The sequence below is a fragment of the Tursiops truncatus genome, chromosome 19 (genome assembly GCF_011762595.2).
Source record: "Tursiops truncatus isolate mTurTru1 chromosome 19, mTurTru1.mat.Y, whole genome shotgun sequence".
Classification (NCBI taxonomy): Eukaryota; Metazoa; Chordata; class Mammalia; order Artiodactyla; family Delphinidae; genus Tursiops; species Tursiops truncatus.
Genome location: NC_047052.1, coordinates 2125099 through 2146138, shown reverse-complemented (window position 1 = coordinate 2146138; position 21040 = coordinate 2125099). Strand labels below are relative to the sequence as shown.

General features: G+C 46.4%; 1 protein-coding gene across 7 annotated transcripts in view; it reads right to left on the bottom strand.

Moving 5' to 3' along the window:
- Positions 1 to 14844, bottom strand: part of FBXO31 (F-box protein 31) — a 46382-nt gene extending 31538 nt beyond the window's left edge. For 3 of the 7 annotated variants that reach the window (XR_004523523.2, XM_033846167.2, XM_019934980.3), the window contains exon 1: positions 1031 to 4180. Coding sequence is in view for 6 of the 7 variants with exons in the window: in XM_033846167.2 (XP_033702058.1) it covers positions 1031 to 1535 (505 nt within the window). In the remaining variant the exon portion in view is untranslated. Of the gene's footprint in view, positions 1 to 1030; positions 4193 to 14464 lie in introns of those variants that run through there. The other 4 variants (XM_033846169.2, XM_033846170.2, XM_033846171.2 and 1 more) reach the window with 2 other exon arrangements.
- Between the last annotated feature and the right edge of the window lie 6196 nt (positions 14845 to 21040).

Below are 21040 nucleotides of genomic sequence, written 5' to 3'. Positions count from 1 at the left end.
GTGGAGCAGGCACGCCTCAGCCTTGGCCTTGTCTTCTCAGCCTGACCCTTCTTTCACTGTGGAGGTTTCATGGCCCTTCTCCACAGTCAACACCCTCACTCACCAATGAAGCCACTACTCTATTTTTAGGCAACTCCACTCCGCATGAAATAGCAACCTGCCATGTCTATTCTGATAAGCTCTAGAAACCTAATCGCTCAAACTCACAACCAGACACCCTGGTTTATGACCACGGTGTGGCAGAAACTCAGAGTCTGGAGACGATGCGAGTTCCCATGGAAATGAGACCATCACTGGTGTCAGGGTTCCACGAAGGCCCCCCTAAGCCCCTCCTGATTCTGTGAAACGAAGACACAGCTGGGGCTGCCCAGGACGGCCTTGAAGCCAATCCCTGACACCCACCTCCACGGCCAGCGCTCTGCCCCACCTCCGGGAGAGAAACCCAGGCGTGGAGAGGTTGGTGACTCAGCAGTCCTTCCAGAAGGCGGACTGCAGTCTGGCCAGCAAAAGGCTGTCCACCTCATCACATCACAGACCCCACCCCGGCCCCAAGGCCTGCTCTTTTCAGTGGAATGGATGACGACACTAACCCAGCGCTTCTGCGAGGATTTTGACCGTATCCAAGCCAAGCTCAAGATGCAGACGGTGGAGAAACCAGTTGGGGCAAGGCGGTTAGCACCTGGCAAACCTCCCTGAGATGGGTCTGCCCGACGGTGCTGCTTCCCCTGCTTCCACTGCCGATGAGCAGACCATGGCCTTGCTCGTCACCAGACAAAAACACACGTTTTATCCTCCTGCCAGGAAGAATGTGGACTCCACTCTGGAGAGTTATGCAAGTTACAAGAACGTGTCAGGAACTAGATAACAAAATGTGCTTGTTTGTGACCTTGGACGGGGTGACACCTGCATGTCACATGAGTCACCAGCAACTGAGAGGCCCTGGTTTGTCAAAATCCTTGCCGACCATGCCAGGGACCAGCTGGAAGGGCCACTCCCACCCTTGTTGGCGACCAAGCTGCAGTTGGTCTACCTGTGCTCTTGAGAAGAGCTCTGCTCCACAACGAGCTGTCTTCATGATTCCCCGTCTGCTCTGGGATGTCCACCACAGCCAGGTGGCCCTCCTGACGACCACAGTGGCTGTCACCACCTCGTGTGCTCTCCATAAACAGTGTCCTTCCCTCGCACCAACCAGGCACTCCAAAACCGTCACCGCACAAGACTGGTGCCTCGGTTTGTTTCCTATGTGATGCTAAAGGACAGGTCCTCTCCCGGTTCCAGCAGTGACCAGCGCACGGGATAGATGAGATGCACCTCTTGCTGCCTTGTTGACGAGACAGTTTGGGAGCCGGGGTACGGGTGGGGCGCGGGGTAGTCTTCTCTGAACTGCGCGATTTTGTAATACACGTGGACACTCTGCCGGTGAGATGCAGGGCACAGACCCAAGGTGCATCCGAGTGTGCCCCGGTGGCCTGCAGCACACTGAAGCAGCAGTGTTGCCCCACAGCATCTGCCGACCCAGTGGGTGACTTTCGCATCTGAGCCCAGCGATCCTCCGACCTGCTAGAGACAACGCACCACGTCCCAGCACCCGCTCAGACTTCCAAGCGATTCTAAGGGTTTTAGCCAGGATGACCAAATTGTCAAGAACCTCTGCACATCGTGTCAAGAAAAGGTGCTGATAATATCACACAAGAGATGACCCTGCACGAGCAGACAAACCATCCACAGGAACGCCACTAGCAATCAGAAGAAAAGCAAAAGCATGAGGCAGTGCTCATAAATACAGCAATGCTTAGTGGGTTTTTCTTAATGTTCCCAGAAGATAATAAATTCACCGAAGCGGAACAATGTCATTCTGACCCAACTGCTCCTTCAAGAAATGTTCAGTATTTTTCACATGATGGAAAAATCTTTTTTTTTTAAACAGTGGCTCGGAACAATTCCACATACTCTGACTGTTCCATAAACCTTCCCATAAGTCATCAGGGAAAGTGCCCTTAAAATAGCATTAAGGCCAGTGTACATGCAGAACCACGGGTCCTTCCCCCTAGAAAAACTCACCAGTGTTAACGCCATCCTACCCAAGACCAGCATTAACGCCGTCCTACCCAAGATGGTTAAAGTTAGCACAGCAAACCGTGCTGCCCACAGCTGCTTTCTAAGTGCCAAATTTGGGTTGCAGGCTGCCGATTCAAATACTTTCCTTGCTAATCTATGACATAAAGTAGCTTGTGAAAGTCTGTTTTCAAAGTGTCTACTCCAAAAATGGCAGCAAGTAAAAAGAAAGTTGGGAAGGGGGAGAAAAGTGGGTCAGCTGGACTTGAGGAAATTTAAATTAACCATGGAATTACCATATGATACAGCTATATCCTATTTCTGGGTACGTACCCAAAAGAGATGAAAGCAGAGACTCAGAGATGTTTGTACACCCATGTTTACAGCAGCACTACTCACGATAGCCAAGAAGGGGAAGCAACCCAAGCGCCCACCGATGGTTGATGGGCAAGCAGAACAGGGTCCATCCACACGATGGAATATTATCCAGCCTTAAACAGGAAGGAGAGGGCTTCCCTGGCGCAGTGGTTGAGAGTCCGCCTGCCGATGCAGGGGACACGGGTTTGTGCCCCGGTCTGGGAAGATCCCACATGCTGCAGAGCGGCTGGGCCCATGAGCCATGGCTGCTGAGCCTGCATGTCCGGAGCCTGTGCTCCGCAACGGGAGAGGCCACAACAGTGAGAGGCCCGTGTACCGCAAAAAAAACCCACCAAAAAACAAACAAACAAAAAAAAGTAAGGAGAGTCTGACACCTGCTATAGCCTGGCCGGACCTTGAGGACGTTTTGCTGAGTGAGATAAGCAGTCACAAAAGGACAACATTGTATGACTCCACTTATATGACGTCCCTATAGAATAGCCACATTTCACAGAGACAGAAAGTAGAATGGTGAGTGCAGGGGCTGAGAAAGGGAAAACGGGGAGTCAGTGTTTAATGGGGACTCAGTGTCAGCTGGATAAGACGGAAAGGTTCTGGAGATGATGGGGGTGACGGCTGCACAACAATGTGAACATACTTAATATCACTAAACTGTAGCTTAAAAATGGTTAAAGTGGTAAATTTTATTTTGTGTATATGTTACCACAATAAAAAAATTAAGTTGCCACTTCAAATACTCCAATCAGAAAATTTCCAGAAAGCTATTGAACAAATGTTTTGCCAAGACGAAAAAAGAGCCCAGGAATCTGGGCCAAGTCGACACTGAAGCTCCATCCTCTGGTGACCTGACTGCCAGGGGCGCACTTCCTGTCCAGTGAGGTCAGTACTGTGTGACGGTCGTTACCGAAAACCCCTGCCCCCAGAGCATGTGTCTGAATGTGCAGGAAGTCTATTCAGTCTCTGCGGGTGGGAATGGGTGAGAAGAGTTTTCTCTCTCCCTCTTTTCCACTCTCTTGTTCCTTAGGAGTACCTAAGGAATACATGCTGCTTCCTGAGGTTCCTTCCCTCGAAGAGATTAACGGAGATTAACAGAGGCAGTACCTGTGCCAGCCGTGGCTGAGATGTGCACGCTTTCTGCATCGGAATGGAACATGACAAAGTTAACATCATAATTCTATGCACTGCACCTGCCTTGGTACCTGCAATTAGAGGGAACTTAGCCCCATGCTCCCCATAAATGCCACTTATAAGGGTCCCTGCCACGTTGGAAGGGCACAGCACTAAGACAGTGTCTGAAGCAAGCTGGTGGGCACACAAGATAAGGCTGGAAAGGGGGTGGTCTTCTGGTCCTGCCAGAGCCGGGAGTCCACAGGAAACGCAGAAGCACTGAAGAGTCTCAGGTAGAAAAGCAGCCTGGACTGGGTAACCTGTGGGTGGAGCCAGCGGAGACACACCTGGAGACGCAGGTGGGGGGTCCCGTGAGGAGGCCACTGCACCACCAGGTAAGTCAGAGGTGGCAGGAAAGGATGGGGGAACCCAGCTGGAACCCAGCTGTGGCCTCCGGCAGGCAGGAGAGAGTGGGAGAAGGAAGAGTGGAGGAGCGCTGCGGGCTTGTTTCCCACCTGCTGTAAACTCACACCGTTTTCCAAATAAAACCAAAAGGCAGTATTGATTGCAAATTTAGCGCATTTTTGTTTGCACTAAGTTAGGGAATAATTATATCCCTTAATAAAATATGGTTAAAACTTTACTTCCGAGAGACTTCCCTGGTGGTCCAGCGGTAAAGAATACGCCTTCCAATGCAGGGGACTCGGGTTTGATCCCTGGTGGGGGAACTAAGATCCCACATGTCACGGGACAACTAAGCCCACGCACCACAACAACTGAGCTCGCGCACCTCGATGAGAGAGCCCACAGGCCGCAAACTAGAGAGCCCACGCGCCCTGGAGCCTGCGCACCACAACTAGAGAGAGAAAACTTGCACGCCACAACTAGAGAGAAGCCCTCACGCCGCAAGGAAGAGCCAGCGCCAAAGTGAAAGATCCTGCGTGTTGCAACTAAGACCCAACGCAGCCAAAAAAATAAATAAATAAATAAAACCTTTACTTCTGAGGCTGATAAAGGAGGCAGAGGCAAGGGAGGGAGCTGGTGGGGAGGGGGCTCCGCCAGGCTTAGGGGTGTCAGGCAACTGGCCCCCAGGCTTCCTGACACAACTGTTCCGAGGACACCCCTGCGACAGCACAGTGCCGCTTCCAAAGCCCTGTGTGTCCCCTAGCTCGCTGCTTTCCTTAGCTATTACTATAACTGCATGAAATGCCTTTTTTTTTTTTTTTTTGATAATGTAGCAGATCTGGAAAAACACTGTGCAGACAGCTCATCTTAGGATGGGAAGAATGTAAAAACCAAAACCTGGATACAGCCCATAGGCATCTCCTATTCAACACCTACAATATTCGGGATGCTAACCAATAGTTCCCAAGAACAGCTGACAGCACCTACATACTCCACGCGACTTCTTCCCAACCAGCTCCACCCCTACAAAGATGAACAGTCTTGGTGCCAACAGCAGCCTCGAGAAGCCTCGCCCTGCCAGCCAGAGGACGTTGACCCTGTCCAGCTCCACGACAGGTATCCCTGGCCAAGGGAGTCCCACTCCAGTGGAAGCCCACCTGTCATGCCCGGACACTTCTTCCTAGTGCACACACACCTGCTCGGTCTCGCCAGCCACTCGTGAGGCCAGGAGGTAAGCAGAGTCTGACTCTGCCATCACCTCGCCCCGGACCCCTTCTCAGATTTCAGACACTTCCCGACTCCCCACTAATACTCCTCATACAGGCTTGGCTACTCTGGGTTTCCTCCCCTGTCCATCACCACTGGGCAGACAGTGAGGGTGTCACTGGCAAAGGATGCTGACTCATGAGTTAGAACCCAGGCCGCCCTCTGACCGGTCCTGGCTTTCTCACAGGACACCTGTTCCTCCAAAGTCCCAAAGATGCCCTTGTATTTGCACACTCTTTCCAGCCAGAAAGACAAACCAAATGCATTATGTAATCACTTTGTAAACACAGCGAAACAGTGAAAATGGCCCATCAGTTCTTCCTGGCAAGGCAACCATATCTGCCCAATTAAGCAAGGCCAAGGGGAAATCTTCACTCGGTGCTTTCTGGGGGCCAGGTCCATTTTCCAGCTCGCTTTTGTAAGGTTAGCAATGTCCCTCAAGAGGCACCGTTTTCCTTTACCCTCTCCTACTTCGCTAACTGGACGGATGAGGTTTCTCTGTGAAGCAGCACATGAGACTGGACTTCCAAAAATACAGAGACTGTAGTCCTGACAAGAGCAAAGCGGAAGAAAAGGATAAATGTCCCCCTACGATTCTGAGATCCTGCTGTACGTCCAGGAGAAGAAAAGGATAAATGTCGCCCTACGATTCTGAGATCCTGCTGTACGTCCAGGAGAAGAAAAGGATAAATGTCCCCCTACGATTCTGAGATCCTGCTGTACGTCCAGGAGGGGGCCTGCTTTCCTCTTCTCACGGCTGAGGCAGGTACGCTTCTCCTACCTCAACACCGCCCACCCCAGCCCCAAAACAGGAAGGCTCAACAAGAATCATAAAATATGCCCAAAGCCGACTTCAAAGCCTACGACTTGCCCATTTCACCTCTTCCCAAGACGACCCTTCCAATTTCAGCCATGTTTACCAAAAGCCGCATTTCTCACGTTTCACATCAGCACATCAAACAGAATAGAAAGCGTTTTCTTCTGCATGCAAATACAAAATTAAATATTGGTTTTTAACTTCCCATTTCTGTCATAAAGCTCATACATTTTGGGAAAAGGGTATTTCTAATTATGATGGAATTGAAGCCCACTTTAGACTCACAAGTGATCAAAATATTATACAAATATGATTCCAGGTGTCATTAAAACACTTACCATCAAGGGGAGAAATGGACAAATATATATTATAAATTCAAAACCTCACTCTATGTCTCAATATTTAAGAGTTTGGTGTAGAAGGGAAAATACACGTGGGAGCACTTCCTTTGCTTTTAAATGCTTCTTTTGTTATTATTTGAATGTTCTGATTTAGAACCATGGTCTGAATTTTCTAAACACCTTAGCCTCAGGTAGACCAGCCAGCATTTAAAAATTCACCAACTAAACAGTGAAATGTTAACCAAAAAAAGCCTCCTCTCGGTCAAAGACAAAGAACGAACTCGGCTGCTACGCTCTGCTCTGAGAAGTGATGGCTTACTTATAGCCCCACATGCCAGTAACTGCAGGAGGCCTGAAGCCAAAGGAGGGATGCATCAAAACATTGCTGGGCTCCTGACGCCGCGCCCACGCTGCCGGCTGGGGTTGCTCTGGTTTGGTTTCCTGTAAGAGGGGGAATAGCGCCTATTTGGTGTATCTGCCCCCAAAACAGGAACACAGATTGGGCTTCTCAGTAGCAACTTTCTTTCACCCGCCCCCAGAAATACCACCTGAAAATAGTTAATCAAATAGCTCCAACAGGCAGGAGGCTCAAAAGACCAAATTCTATAAAAACAACTGATTATTATTGTTGACTTATTATTGCTAGGACACTGAAAATTGTGAGATTCTCATCAAGCGCTATAAAGCCTTCTCATTTTAAGTTTGTAGCGTCCCTACGCCCCCCTGCCCCTGAGTCATCCTCTCATTTTATGAAGAGCCACTGACATGCTCGCCCTGCCCATGCCCTGGAAGTCCATCACAGCCCCAAACGCTCTGAAACAATAAAACACAGGTGCGTGGCACCCTCCTCCCTGTGCCCCTTTCTGTGGCTTGTCTTCTCCTCTGGGAAACCCAATTATCAAAATACAGAAAGCAAACGTGTAAACACTGAGTAGTAAACGTGCAGACTCACTAACGTCTCACTCACCTTCCCAAGACACTAACAAATGGAAGCACCATCGTGCCGTGTCAGGGTCGGACCTGGAGCTTCTGGGCCAGGAAGCCTGCTGGGCTAGGACCACCCAGCTCCTGCTCACCAAGGCTGAGGGCACTGGTTTTTGCCTCTGTGGACATGACTTTGGCCTTAACACCCACCATAACCAAATGTCTAGTTCAGGATGGAAGAAGTCTGGGGCTCAGGGAAATAAGATCAGACTTGTCTCACATGCGACTATTCTTATACATATTCCAGTCATAATTAGACTAACCCTACGAGATGCCTATGAATTACGCACGGAACTGCCAACCATCCAATGTTGGACCCAGATGAGCTGGAAATGAAAGCTACCAGAATGAACTAGTGAAACTGAAGACCTTCATAACCTCGGGACAACAATGATTACTTAAACCCAAAGTTAAAAGTGCGTAGCTTTGATTAACGCTGTAGCTTTTGCAGAAGTCACTTTGACTAATGCAGTAACTTTTGCAAAAGTCACTGTAAATGAAGTTAAAAAGCAAAGGGTTATTGACTATGAGAAAATGTTTTGCGTATATTAAACAGAAATCGACCCAGGTTAAATAAATAAAACCCGCAAATCAATAAGAAAAAATAACGATAGAGAAAAAGGGCAAAGATTAAGGATACGCGAATAAGAGAAATCCAAATTGCCTACAATTTTATTTCTTAAATGTGCATCTTCATGAGTTATCAGCCGTCTGCAAATTAAAATGAGATGCTGTTTCTCACCCAGATTGACACAGATTTTTAGAAATGAATCATTCAAACTAGAAAGAATTCAGAGGACACTGGATTAAATGAGATAACTTAAAGAACCCAGACCACAAAGACAGCTACTGTGTAAACAAACACAGAGCATTCCTGTCACTTTCGGTGACTTGCCTGTGCACACCCTCGTGACAGGTGTGCAAAGAGGAAAATACAACTATGTTATATTTGGAGTGAAGAATCACTCCAAAAAAATAACTGGTCAGTATCTAGTAAAACTGCAAATCTCACAGCCCACTACCCCGGCAACACCACTTCTGGATATATTCCTTAGAGAAATTTACAAATTTATCTGCGTCTGAAGACACGTAAGAGCTTCTTTGCTGTAACACTGTGTACACTGTATGAAAAAAATTAAAATGAGCAAAGAACACATGTGGCCTCTTCAAATTATGAACCACCACATAGTGTTCAAGAAGACTGAACCAGACTTAAATATATTAACATGGACAGAATTTAAAAACACAAGTTGACAGGGGGAAAAGGCAGATGCACAATACTTATGGTATGATATATTTCTTAAAATGAAAGTACCGTAAAACAATGTTACACATTGGGGATGTTACAGGAGTATGTATATACAAGTAAACTCAACCCACAATAGTGGTTGCTTCTTGGGAGTGGGAAGGACAGGGGTGATCAGGAGGGACTTAAATGCTGCCTGAGAGGTTTTCTTTCAAAAAAAGGTAGCGAATTCAAAAGCAAATATGACAGAAGACTTAACTGTTATTTACTGGGGATGACTAGGAATATGCCTGTTTTACCATGTCTGTTTTTCATTTTCTTAATTTCTCAAAGTGAAAATTCTCCTAGCTGCTAAGCCACCTGGGTGAAGAAGAGACCTTGATCCTACCATCACAGTGTCTGCTGTCCCAGAAAAGCTGAACTGAGAAGCACAGAAGGAGGCAAAGAAGGACTGAAGAGTCCTTCCCTGTCTGCCCCCCAAAGTCTTTCCACATCTTCGTGAGGACTTTTTATGCTTCCACTAGCAATTCTAAGAATTTGCCCTGAGCTGTACCTCCAGTTAATTTTACTATGTGGCATACCTTTGAGTTTTCTGATTATACAGAAGTCTTCCGTTACTCTCTCTTGCTACATACCTTACAGTTTCCCCAGAGACAACACCCGGAGACCACCACACAGGTTTGGCTGACTGATGGAGAAACTCCACAGAGCACAAAGGAACATCTGTGATGAACCTGGGTCTCACAGGTGTACAAAATACAAAACAAAGCAAATGAAAAGGTGGAACTCTCTTTGCCTCTATTTTAAAATGTCAAAAGAAACTCACTTGCCAAATAGATGACAAAAGGTTAATACTGCTAATATTCAAAGAAAAGAGAATGAAAAGAAATGAAGACAGTCTAAGAGACCTCTGGGACAACATTAAACGCACCAACATTCGCATTATTCAGTCCCAAAAGGAGTACAGACAGAGAAAAGACCTGAGAAAATATTTGAAGAGATTACAGTCAAAAACTTCCCTAACATGGGAAAGGAAACAGCCACCCAAGTGCAGGAAGCACAGACAGTTCCAGGCAGGATAAATCCAAGGAGAAACACACCAAGACACATAGTAATCAAATTGACAAAAATTAAAGACAAAGAAAAATTATTAAAAGCAACAAGGGAAAAACAACAAATAACATACAAGGGAACTCCCATAAGGTGAACAGCTGCTTTCTCAGCAGAAGCTCTACAAGCCAGAAGGGAGTGGCACGATATATTAAAAGTGATGATACAGAAGAAACTACAACCAAGATTACTCTACCCAGCAAGCTTTACAGACAAGCAAAAGCTAAAAGAATTCAGCACCACCAAACCAGCTCTACAACAAATGCTAAAGGAACTTCTCTAAGTGGGAAACAAGAGAAGAAAAGTGACTTCCCTGGTGGCGCAGTGGTTAAGAATCCACCTGCCAATGCAGGGCACACGGGTTCGAGCCCTGGTCTGGGAAGATCCCACATGCCGTGGAGCAGCTAAGCCCATGCACCACAACTACTGAGCCTGCGCTCTAGAGCCCGTGAGCCACAACTACTAAGCCCACATGCTACAATTACTGAAGCTCGTGTGCCTAGAGCCCATGCTCTGCAACAACAGAAGCCACCACATTGAGAAGCCCACACACCACAAATAGAGAAAGCCCGCACCCAGCAACAAAGACCCAATGCAGCCAAAAATAAATAAATAAATAAATAAATAAAATTTTTTTAATGTAAAAAAAAGAGAGAGAGAAGAAAAGGACCTACAAAAACAAACCCAAGGGTTTCCCTGGTGGCGCAGTGGTAGAGAGTCCGCCTGCCAAGGCAGGGGACACGGGTTCGTGCCCCGGTCTGAGCCTGTGCTGCAACAGGAGAGGTCACAACAGTGAGAGGCCCGCGTACCGCAAAAAAAAAAAAAAATTAAGAAAATGGTAATAGTAACATACATATCGATAATTACCTTAAATGCGAATGGATTAAATGCTCCAACCAAAAGACACAGGCTCACTGAATGGATACAAAAACAAGACCCATATATATGCTACCTACAAGAGACTCACTTCAGACCTAGGGACACATACAGACTGAAAGTGAGGGGATGGAAAAAGATATTCCAAGCAAATGGAAATCAAAAGAAAACTAGAGTAGCAATACTCATATAAAATAAAATAGACTTTAAAATAAAGAAAGTTACAAGAGACAAGGAAGGACACTACATAATGATCAAGGGATCAATCCAAGAAGAAGATATAACAATTATAAATATATATGCACCCAACAAAGGAGCACCTCAATACATAAGGCAAATGCTAACAGCTGAAAAAGAGGAAATCGACAGGAATACAATAATAGTGGGGGACTTTAACACCTCACTTACACCAATGGACAGATCATCCAGACAGAAAATTAGGGCTTCCCTGGTGGCGCAGTGGTTGAGAGTCCGCCTGCCGATGCAGGGGACACGGGTTCGTGCCCCGGTCCGGGAGGATCCCACATGCCGCGGAGCGGCTGGGCCCCTGAGCCATGGCCGCTGAGCCTGCGCGTCCGGAGCCTGTGCTCCGCAACGGGAGAGGCCACAACTGTGAGAGGCCCGCGTACCGCAAAAACAAAAACAAAAACAAAAACAGACAGAAAATTAATTAGGAAGCACAAGCTTTAAATGACACAAATATGTGTGGCCAGACAGATTTAATTGATATTTATAGCACATTCTATCCGAAAACAGCAGATTACACTTTCTTCTCAAGTGCACATGGAACATTCTCCAGGATAGATCACATCTTGGGTCACAAATCAAGCCTCAGCGAATTTAAGAAATTTAAATCATATCGAGCATCTTTTCTGACCACAATGCTATGAGATTAGAAATAAATGACGGGAAAAAAATGTAAAAAACACAAACACATGGAGGCTAAACAATACATTACTAGATAACCAAGAGATCACTGAAGAAATCAAAGAGGAAATCAAAAAATACCTCGAGACAAATGACAATGAAAGCACGATGATCCAAAACCTATGGGATACAGCAAAAGCAGTTCTAATAGGGAAGTTTATAGCAATACAATCTTACCTCAAGAAACAAGAAAAATCTCAAATAAACAATCTAACCTCACACCTAAAGGAACTAGAGAAAGAAGAACAAACAAAACCCAAAGTTAGTAGAAGGAAAGAAATCATAAAGATCAGAGCAGAAATAAATGAAATAGAAACAAAGAAAGCAATAGCAAAGGTCAATAAAACTAAAAGCTGGTTCTTTAAGAAGATAAACAAAATTGACAAACCTTCAGTCAGAGTCATTAAGAAAAAGAGGGAGAGAACTCAAATCAATAAAATTAGAAATGAAAAAGGAGAAGTTACAACGGACACCACAGAAATACAAAGCATCATAAGAGACTACTACAGGCAACTCTATGCCAATAAAATGGACAACCTGGGAGAAATGGACAAATTCTTAGAAAGGTATGACCTTCCAAGACTGAACCAGGAAGAAATAGAAAATATGAAGAGACAAATCACAAGTAATGAAATTGAAACTGTGATTAAAAATCTTCCAACAAACAAAAGTCCAGGACCAGATGGCTTCACAGGTGAATTCTATCAAATATTTAGAGACGAGCTAACACCCATCCTTCTCAAACTCTTCCAAAAAATTGCAGAGGAAGGAACGCTCCCACACTCATTCTACGAAGCCACCTGATGCCAAAACCAGACAAAGATACTACAAAAAACAAAATTACAGACCAATATACTGATGAGTACAGATGCAAAAAATCCTCAACAAAATACTAGCAAACAGAATCCAACAACACATTAAAAGGATCATACACCATGATCAAGTGGGATTTATCCCAGAGATGCAAGAATTCTTCAATATATGCAAATCAATCAATGTGATACACCACATTAACAAATTGAAAAATAAAAACCATATGATCCGGCTTCCCGGGTGGCGCAGTAGTTAAGACTCCGCCTGCCAATGCAAAGGACATAGGCTCGAGCCCTGGTCCAGGAAGATCCCACATGCCGCGGAGCAACTAAGCCCGTGCACCACAACTACTGAGCCTGTGCTCTAGAGCCCGCAAGCCACAACTACTGAGCCCGCGCGCCGTAGAGTCCGTGCTCCGCAACAAGAGAAGCCACCGCAATGAGAAGCCCACGCACCGCAATGAAGGGTAGCCCCCGCTCACCGCAACTAGAGAAAGCCCGCACACAACACCAAAGACCCAAAGCAGCCCAAAATAAATAAACAAAATAAATAAATTAAAAAACAAACAAACAAAAAACCCGTATGATCATCTCAATAGATGCAGCAAAATCTTTTGACAAAATTCAACACCCATTTATGATAAAAACTCTCCAGTAAGTGGGGATAGAGGGAACTTACCTCAACAGAAAAAAAAAAAAAAAAACACTGCTAATATTCAACAAGCTCTTACTAATTTGTAAGACAAAATAAACTCCCTAAGAAAAAATGAGACCAAAAAACCCAAAACAAAACACAAACATGGAATTCACAAGAAGTGAAATTAAAATGGCCAAGAAGCATCATAACCATTTAGGGGGTGAGGGCTTCATCTGCATCATCCCATTTAACCCTCAAAGTCACCCTATGGGAGCAGCACTTGCCAATAACACTTGGGAAGGTGAAGCAGCGTCTCCAGGATCTCAGAGCAGATAAACAGATTACAAATCAGTCTTGACCACTGAGCCTTATGGCAGAAAGAAGATGACTGACTGATCCCCTGCTGGGAAGGATATCTGGAAAGCGGCCTTCTCATGCAGTCTTCCTGGGGGTGCAAATGCCAACAGCTGGGCAATAAGTATCTAAGGTGTTATCAGCGTGCACACCCCACTGCCCACAACCCCACTTTGGGAAGTACACTCCAAGAAGATAATCTCAGAAGTTCTAAAAGGTACATGTAAGTCCCATGTAAGTCCCATGAACTCCTATAAAAGGCACAAAGGCACTCTTGACAGCACTGTTTACAAGAAGAAAAAACTGCAAACTTAAACGTCTATCAGTAAGGGACTAGTCTGTGGCATACATAGACAGTGGAACACTGTGAAGCTTTTTTTATACTAAATTTTTCCAAAAGTTTAAGAATGGCTTATCTTTGATTGCAGGGGTCCCGGAAGATATTTTACTTTCTTCCCTTTGTTGTCCTTCGCTGTTTGATTTTTTTTTCTTACCTATTGTTTTTACCAAAACATGAGAGCTTACTGAACATCAGAGATCTATCAACGTTCAAATGAACAGAGAGACTTGAACTATGGATTAGGTAAAGCTTTCTTCCTGAGATTTGTTACAAAACTACTCACTATCCTCACTTCGGCCACCACCATCCCTGAGGGGAGGCATCAGCCCCCTGCAGCACTGCCCGGCTCCACCCACCGCTCCACAGACCAGGTCCTCGCCCTCAGGAGACACTCCAAACCCTCGGGCTCCCCTAACTATTCAAGTTCACCCTCATCGTTCCCGTCAGCTCCGCCCCCAAGGACTGGGGACCAAGGACAGACGTCAGCTTGCTCCCCGGCCTAAACTCAGCCCCAGCTCGCGTCACTGCCCTCGGCGTCCTGGCCCCCGCAGCTGGGGGACCCCTCACCCCTCTCTGATCACCCCATGCAGGCAGAACCCGGTCCGCCGCCCACCCGGAACTCCACCGCGCCCGGAACCCGCGGTCCCGGGTCTGTGGCAGGGCCCCCCGGGGTCACAGCACGCCCCGGCGGCCGGGACCCTCCTGGAGCACCGTCCCGAGGTAGGTGCCCTCCCAGAGCCCGTGGTGACCCCGCCCAGAGCTTCCCCCGGCCAAGCCCCCTCAACCAGGCCCCGCCCCGACGCACTCACCCTCGCGGCAGCGCCGCCTCCAGATGGTGTCGGTGTGCAGGATGCGCCGGAACTTGGTGCAGACCTGGGCCAGGCTGGGCAGGTCGGTGCCGGGCAGCGAAGCGAAGATCTCCACAAGCAGCTCGGGCGGCAGCTCCAGCAGCGAGCAGCGCGGGGGCGACGAGGGGCCCGCGCTCCGGCCGTCCCCCGCCCCGGCCAGCGCCGCCGCGCCCGCCTCGATGCGCTCTTCCTCGGGGTCCGTGTCCGGCTCGCTGTCGGCCGCTGCCGCCTCGGCCGGGCCCCGGCGCTGCTGGCGGCGCCGGCATCCCCGCGACGGGCCCACGCCGCAGAGGCGAGCGCACACCGCCATGCCGGCGACTGACGGCCGCCGCGCCGCCGCCGCCGCCGGTGCGCACGCGCCGCCAGAGAGCCGAGCCCCGCCCCACCCCGCAAGAGAGCCTATCCCCGCCCCGGTGAGAGTCTAGCCCCGCCCCCTGGTGAGTCGAGCCCCGCCCCCCGGAGGATCCGAGCCCCTGCCCCAGGAAAACAAGACACGCCCCTGGGATTCGAGCCACACCTCTCCCGACTGTCAAGCCACGCCCCGAATGCATAGGCGACCTCGCGGTCTAGGGCTTGGCCCCGCCCACCAGGGAGAACCTGCAAAGACCTGGGCCGAACCCGAATGCCTCCCGCCTACCCCCGCCCTCCCGTGTCATTGAGACCGTCTCCCCGCGGCCCCACGACCCCACGACCCCCGGGGGGACCGGCGCCTGGGCAGCAAATGGCGCGCTGTCGGGTGTGAGGGCTGAACTTACCACCTCCCGAGTATGTGGCTGACGCGCTCTTCCCGAGATCAGCCCCGAACACCCTACGGGGCACCTCCCCCCAACCCAGAATGCCCCAGGAAGGCCCGAAGGGCCCCTGCAAAACCCCCCAGGAAGGCCCAAAGTTGCCCCCCAAGAACCCCCCCCGAGCACCCTTCCATGAAGAATCCTCCAGGAAAGCCCAGAGGACACTGCTCCGAGGACCTCCCAGGAAGGCCTGGAGGAGCCCACCAGAACTCCCCAGGGGACCCCAAGAACCTCGCGCTAGGTGTGTAGTCAGTCTGATCTTGCTGTGCCCTAGTTACCTTATTTATTGGGTTCTGGAGGCTGACTGGGGCCTAGGGCGGGGGTGGAGAATGTGCAGACCTTCTCCTGACAGTGGCTTCACCTTAAGGAGCGCTGATAACAAGAAACTGTCCAGAGAGGAGGGCCAAGGGTATGGATGTGATTACAAGATTACAGGATTATAGGAGCCTCTGCCTGGGTGGGCCCAAATCCTTTCTGGTCAAGACTGACTTCAACGCCCTGAAGTGCTGGAGAGCCCTTCAGGAGCCCAAAAGGAAGACTAAGCAGAGCCCGAAAGGAAGTTAAGAATCCACAGCCCACCCCAGTGTTTCTGGTCAGTGTTTCTATTTCTACTCAAATAGAAAATAGTGACCGCGCCAGTTCCCTGGGCCCAGCCTCCACAAAGTCCTGGCTATTCACTACCTCCCTAAGGAGGTCTCCAAGCAGAAGAGAGGGCTGCCTACCCCAGTTCACAGAATCCCATAAACAAGAAAGTTCATCTTCTGACAGAAGTAACCATTCTGTACTTCAAACCTCGACCATCTCAACTCCAGGCAATTGAAAAACAACATGTAGGGACTTCCCTGGTGGCGCAGTGGTTAAGAATCCGCCTGCCAATGCAGGGGACACGGGTTCAATCCCTGGTCCGGGAAGACCCCACGTGCCACGGAGCAGCTAAGCCCGTGCCCCACAACTACTGAACCTGCGCTCTAGAGCCCGCGAGCCACAACCACTGAGCCCACGTGCCACAACTACTGAAGCCCGCACGCCTAGAGCCCGTGCTCCACAACAAGAGAAGCCATCCAATGAGAAGCCTGCGCACTGCAACGAAGAGTAGCCCCAGCTCGCCGCAACTAGAGAAAAGTCCGCGCGCAGCAATGAAGACCCAACACAGCCAAAAATAAAAATAAATAAATTTTTCAAAAAAAAAAGACTCCGCACTCAAAAAAAAAAGAAAAACATGTACCTGCCCTCCCTGTATCTCAACGGTTTTTCAAACTGTCCTCCACCCTGTTATCAGAACTCTCTTCCTGCAAATAGCAACACATAAACAAAAGCATACTCATCACTACACTCACCTATTTAGAAATATTTGACTTCTTATGACATCACACAAAGTACCTCACAATCCTGTCCTAACTTCCCAGTCTGGCGTCATCTCCTGTGTCTCTACTGAAACTCACCGTGTCTGCCCCTTGTTCAAGCTGTCTCCTCTGCCAGGAGAACCCTCTCCCCAGTCTATGCCAGTAAACAGCCACCCCTTCTCAGAATGTCCCTTTATTACAGCACCATCATTTGTTTTGTTACAAACATTTGCTTCCTTTAGTAGCAGCCTTACTAGATGTATCTCCTGTCACATGATAGACCTGCTAACACACATCATGTAATCAGCAAATGTGTACTGACTAAATGTTCAATGAAAAAGGAACAAATGATAAACTGGCTAGAAGGCTAAAAAGTGAGGAACGTGAACCAGATTTAGAGAAGACTAGTGGATTTATCACCTGAACCATCCAAGCTAGCAAGTCTCCCAGCAAACAGAAATGCATTAACTAATGTAATAAATATTTATAGAATGCCTGACTAACCTACATGCTATGTTCTCTGTGGACCCATAGATTGTAAAGCATGAACTTTGCTGTTGTATATTTCAATCAGTTTGTTTTCTTAAATCTATCTACTCCCTACTAGGTCCTATTAATAAAATACAGTATTCACCAATTAATAAAATACAGTATTCTCCTATTAATAAAATAGAGTATTCTCAGGTCCTATTAATAAAATACAGTATTAATAAAATACAGTTTAGAGTACATTAAAATGTACAAAAATTTCCATCTTTAGAAGAATGGTTAACGTATGTTCATAATTTGAATAATGCATAATTCAGTGAAAAGATACCTCTAAATCTATATATTCTTGACAGCAGGAACGACAGAGCGCTGTGTACAATAACCCACAAAGGTGTGAAAGGATGGAATTTGTGCTGACCATCAGAACAGAAAGAAAAGGATGGCCGTGAGAGCTTGGGTAATCCATATCGGTGGAGAGGAACCAGAGGCGAAGAGTTAGGCTGTAGCAGAGAACTATTACACATTGAACCCTGAAAGCTTTGCGTCCTTTGAACTTTTACAATCCCTTATATAGAACTGTATCCCTTACAAAGAACGCTAAGGAGGATACATTCATAAATGAGAAAAACCTAGATAGAAGAGGCCCTTTTTATGGAAAATTTAAAAAATTCTATACAATTTTAAGGCTTACTTTTTATTTCCAGTTATTACAAAATTTTGGCTCTATTCCCCATGTTGTACAATACATCCTTGAGCCTGTCTGACACCCAAAAATTTGTGCCTCCCTCTCTCCCACTCCTATATTGCCCCCCCCCAGCGGTAACCACTAGTTTGTTCTCTGTATCTGTGAGTCTGCTTCTCTTTTGTTATGTTCACTAGTTTGTTGTATTTTTAATTTCATTATTTTTTTTCAAGAAAGCAAAGTGAGGATTTACTAAGCGAAAGTACCATCTCAGTGGGAGAGTGGGCAGACTCAGGTGAGTAGCTGCCTAGTTTGTTGTATTTTTTACTCATACCACGTATAAGTGATATCATACAGTATTTGTCTTTGTCTGGCTTATTTCACTTAGCATAATGCCCTCCAATCCATCCATGTTGCTGCAAATGGAAAAATTTTGCTCTTTTTTATGGCTGAGTAGTATTCCATTGTGTGTGTGTGTGTGTGTGTGTGTGTATACATATATATATATATATATATACACACATATATATATCACATCTTTATCCATTCATCTCTTGATGGGCATTTAGGTTGCTTCCATATCTTGGCAATTGTAAATAATGCTGCTATGAACATTGGGGTGCATATATCTTTTCGAATTAGTGGGGTTTTTTTCAGACATATATTCAGGAGTGGAACTGCTGAGTCATATGGTAGGTCTATTTTTAATTTTTTGAGAAACCTCCATACTGTCCTCCACAGCGGCTGCACCAAGAGATCATTTGTTTTAACAGTATGTCGGGAATATAAGAATGAAGTCTTTGTTAGTGAGAACTGATAACAACTAAGGAAATTAGTAGAGTACAGGACGAGGCATTTCTCAATTGGTTGCCTCAAAAGTAGTCGTTCTTTCAGGTTGCCCCTGAAAGTAGTAGTTCTCGAACTTAAGAAAACCCTGTTAACTTTCCCCATGCTGGTTCTCAGAATCCAGATGTGAAAAAATGGCATCTTGCCCACTGCTCAGAAGAAACAGTCAAGGTGAATGGAAAGAAGGGAAAATATTCAAAGGCTAAACAAGAGGTTTGAGGTGTGAAATAAGAGTCTCAATGATTACATCCTTTAGTCCCAACATGGGCAAAAAGCTGGAAAAATAGCAATCCTTCAGAATTTGTTTGGAATTAAACAAGCAAAAAACTACAACAGAGAAAACCCTGTGGAATGCCTGCCAGCTCCATTAGTTGTTACACACTCACTTAAGAGACAATGTTAGGTTTTAGGAGTGATTTGAGATCACTTTCCTGCATGCACCAGTGTGCTGGTTTCTGAAGTTGTACACCAGAGCCAGAGCGTCCTGGGAGAGGAAGCACTTCCACATGGTGCCTTTCTCGCTTCGGACAATCCCTCCTGGACCTGGTGAAGACACTCCTAAGGACTGCAAGCTATGGAGCATCAACTGCAAAACCCTCCTGGCTGAGTCCTTTCTGAGAACAGCGGGAACACTGCTCTTGAGCAATACTTGTTTGTTTACTTTAGCTAAAGAGCAGAGATGACACAAGACTGATTGGACCACTGGCCAATAGTGGCCCAGACAGCAAGGAGGGTGGAATATCTTTCCCAATCAGAAAGAAGAGAGGCAGGACAGGCCGGGCAGGCCTGAAGAGCTGAACTAAGTCTCAGTGTGACTTGCCCTCCATACTGAGTGTGGCAAAATAACCCTAACGTGTTCTGCCCCGCCAGTTAATGTTTCACGCTTCGTGTTTTTGTTTTTTTTTCATGCCTCGTTTAACAGATTCTTAGAAATAGCGAGACAGCATGATTTACAGCATGTTACTTCACTAATGCTGGGACATCATATTCAATTTCTAGCTGTTACCTTATAGAAAGAAATAGGGCAAGAGTTACTTAAAACTGACACTGCTTGGTTTTCTAGAATGATTATTTAATAGCTTAAGAGTACCATGAGATTTCTGGAGAAAACACTGAATAAATTCACATGACAGATGCGGTCTTTTCTACTGTATGTGGATTATTTCAAAGAAGAGTAATATTTGTTAATCGTTTAAAAATAAACCGTACTATTCTTATATTAACTAGCTTAAAATAGATCATGATATTAATTTACCACTCTGAATATCATTTACTACGTCGAACATATATTAAACTGCAATCTGGGGGGAGATTTCCCTGGTGGTCCAGTGGTTAAGACTCTGCAGTTCCACTGCAGGGGGCACGGGTTCCATCCCTGGTCGGGGAACTAAGATCCCTCATGCCACATGGCACAGCCAAAACTAAACAAAAACAAAACTGCAATCTGGGGGCACATGAAATTTTTCACATACACTCAAGCACACTTGTTTTCAAATTTTACATGAAGTTATGGTACTTCTTGATTGATATTTATTTGCATATGACTAAATTAGTAAACTAAATATAATTTATATTTTATTTCAATGTGTTGTTCTTACATGCTCGTGAGACACCTTTACACACCAACTGCTCTGGATGATTTTTCTGAGACACCTATAGGGAAGTGTGGTTTTAGATTCAAGTAGAAAGTGGAGCTAATAGCATAGCAATCACTGTAAATGTGCACTTCAGTACTTGAAAATCACAAAGAGTAATCCTGTCCCATCTCTATCACAGCCCTTGAGGTAATCCCTGGGGCAGTGAACCCAAGGCCTGAGGTTATTTGGTAAAGCTTTATGGATGCCTAAGGGACTGGGAAAATATGAAACTCTCCTTCCCCTCCCCCCAGCTCCAGATGCCTGATATCGATTTTTTTTTTTCACTCCTCTTGCATTTGGAACAGTTGTCCAGCAAGGGAACAAAAAGTCCATTTCTTACAAACTACCAATTAAGCCAAAAAAGCACTCACCCGTCAATACTCAATATCATAAAAACCCAGAAAAGAAAGCAATACACAGTCCACGCAATCATTTAAGACTTCGAAACTGATCATTCTGTGTCTGGCAGAAGGTAGGTACACTTACTGGATTTCCCCGCGCCCCCCTCATCGTCACAGAATAAATCAAAAACAACCAAGATAGTACACTTGGAGCTTAAAACCTTCCTTTGGAACACTGGAAAACAGACAGAATGTTTAAGTCATCTTTATTAGCTGTACACTATTAGAGATTTTTCAAGGTAAAGAGCTGTGACAGAAAGAGGAGAAAAAAAAACCTGGGAAAGTGACATATGCACAAATGCACTTTTCTTTCGTAAATAGTGGCACAGTACAGAGCTACAACTAACA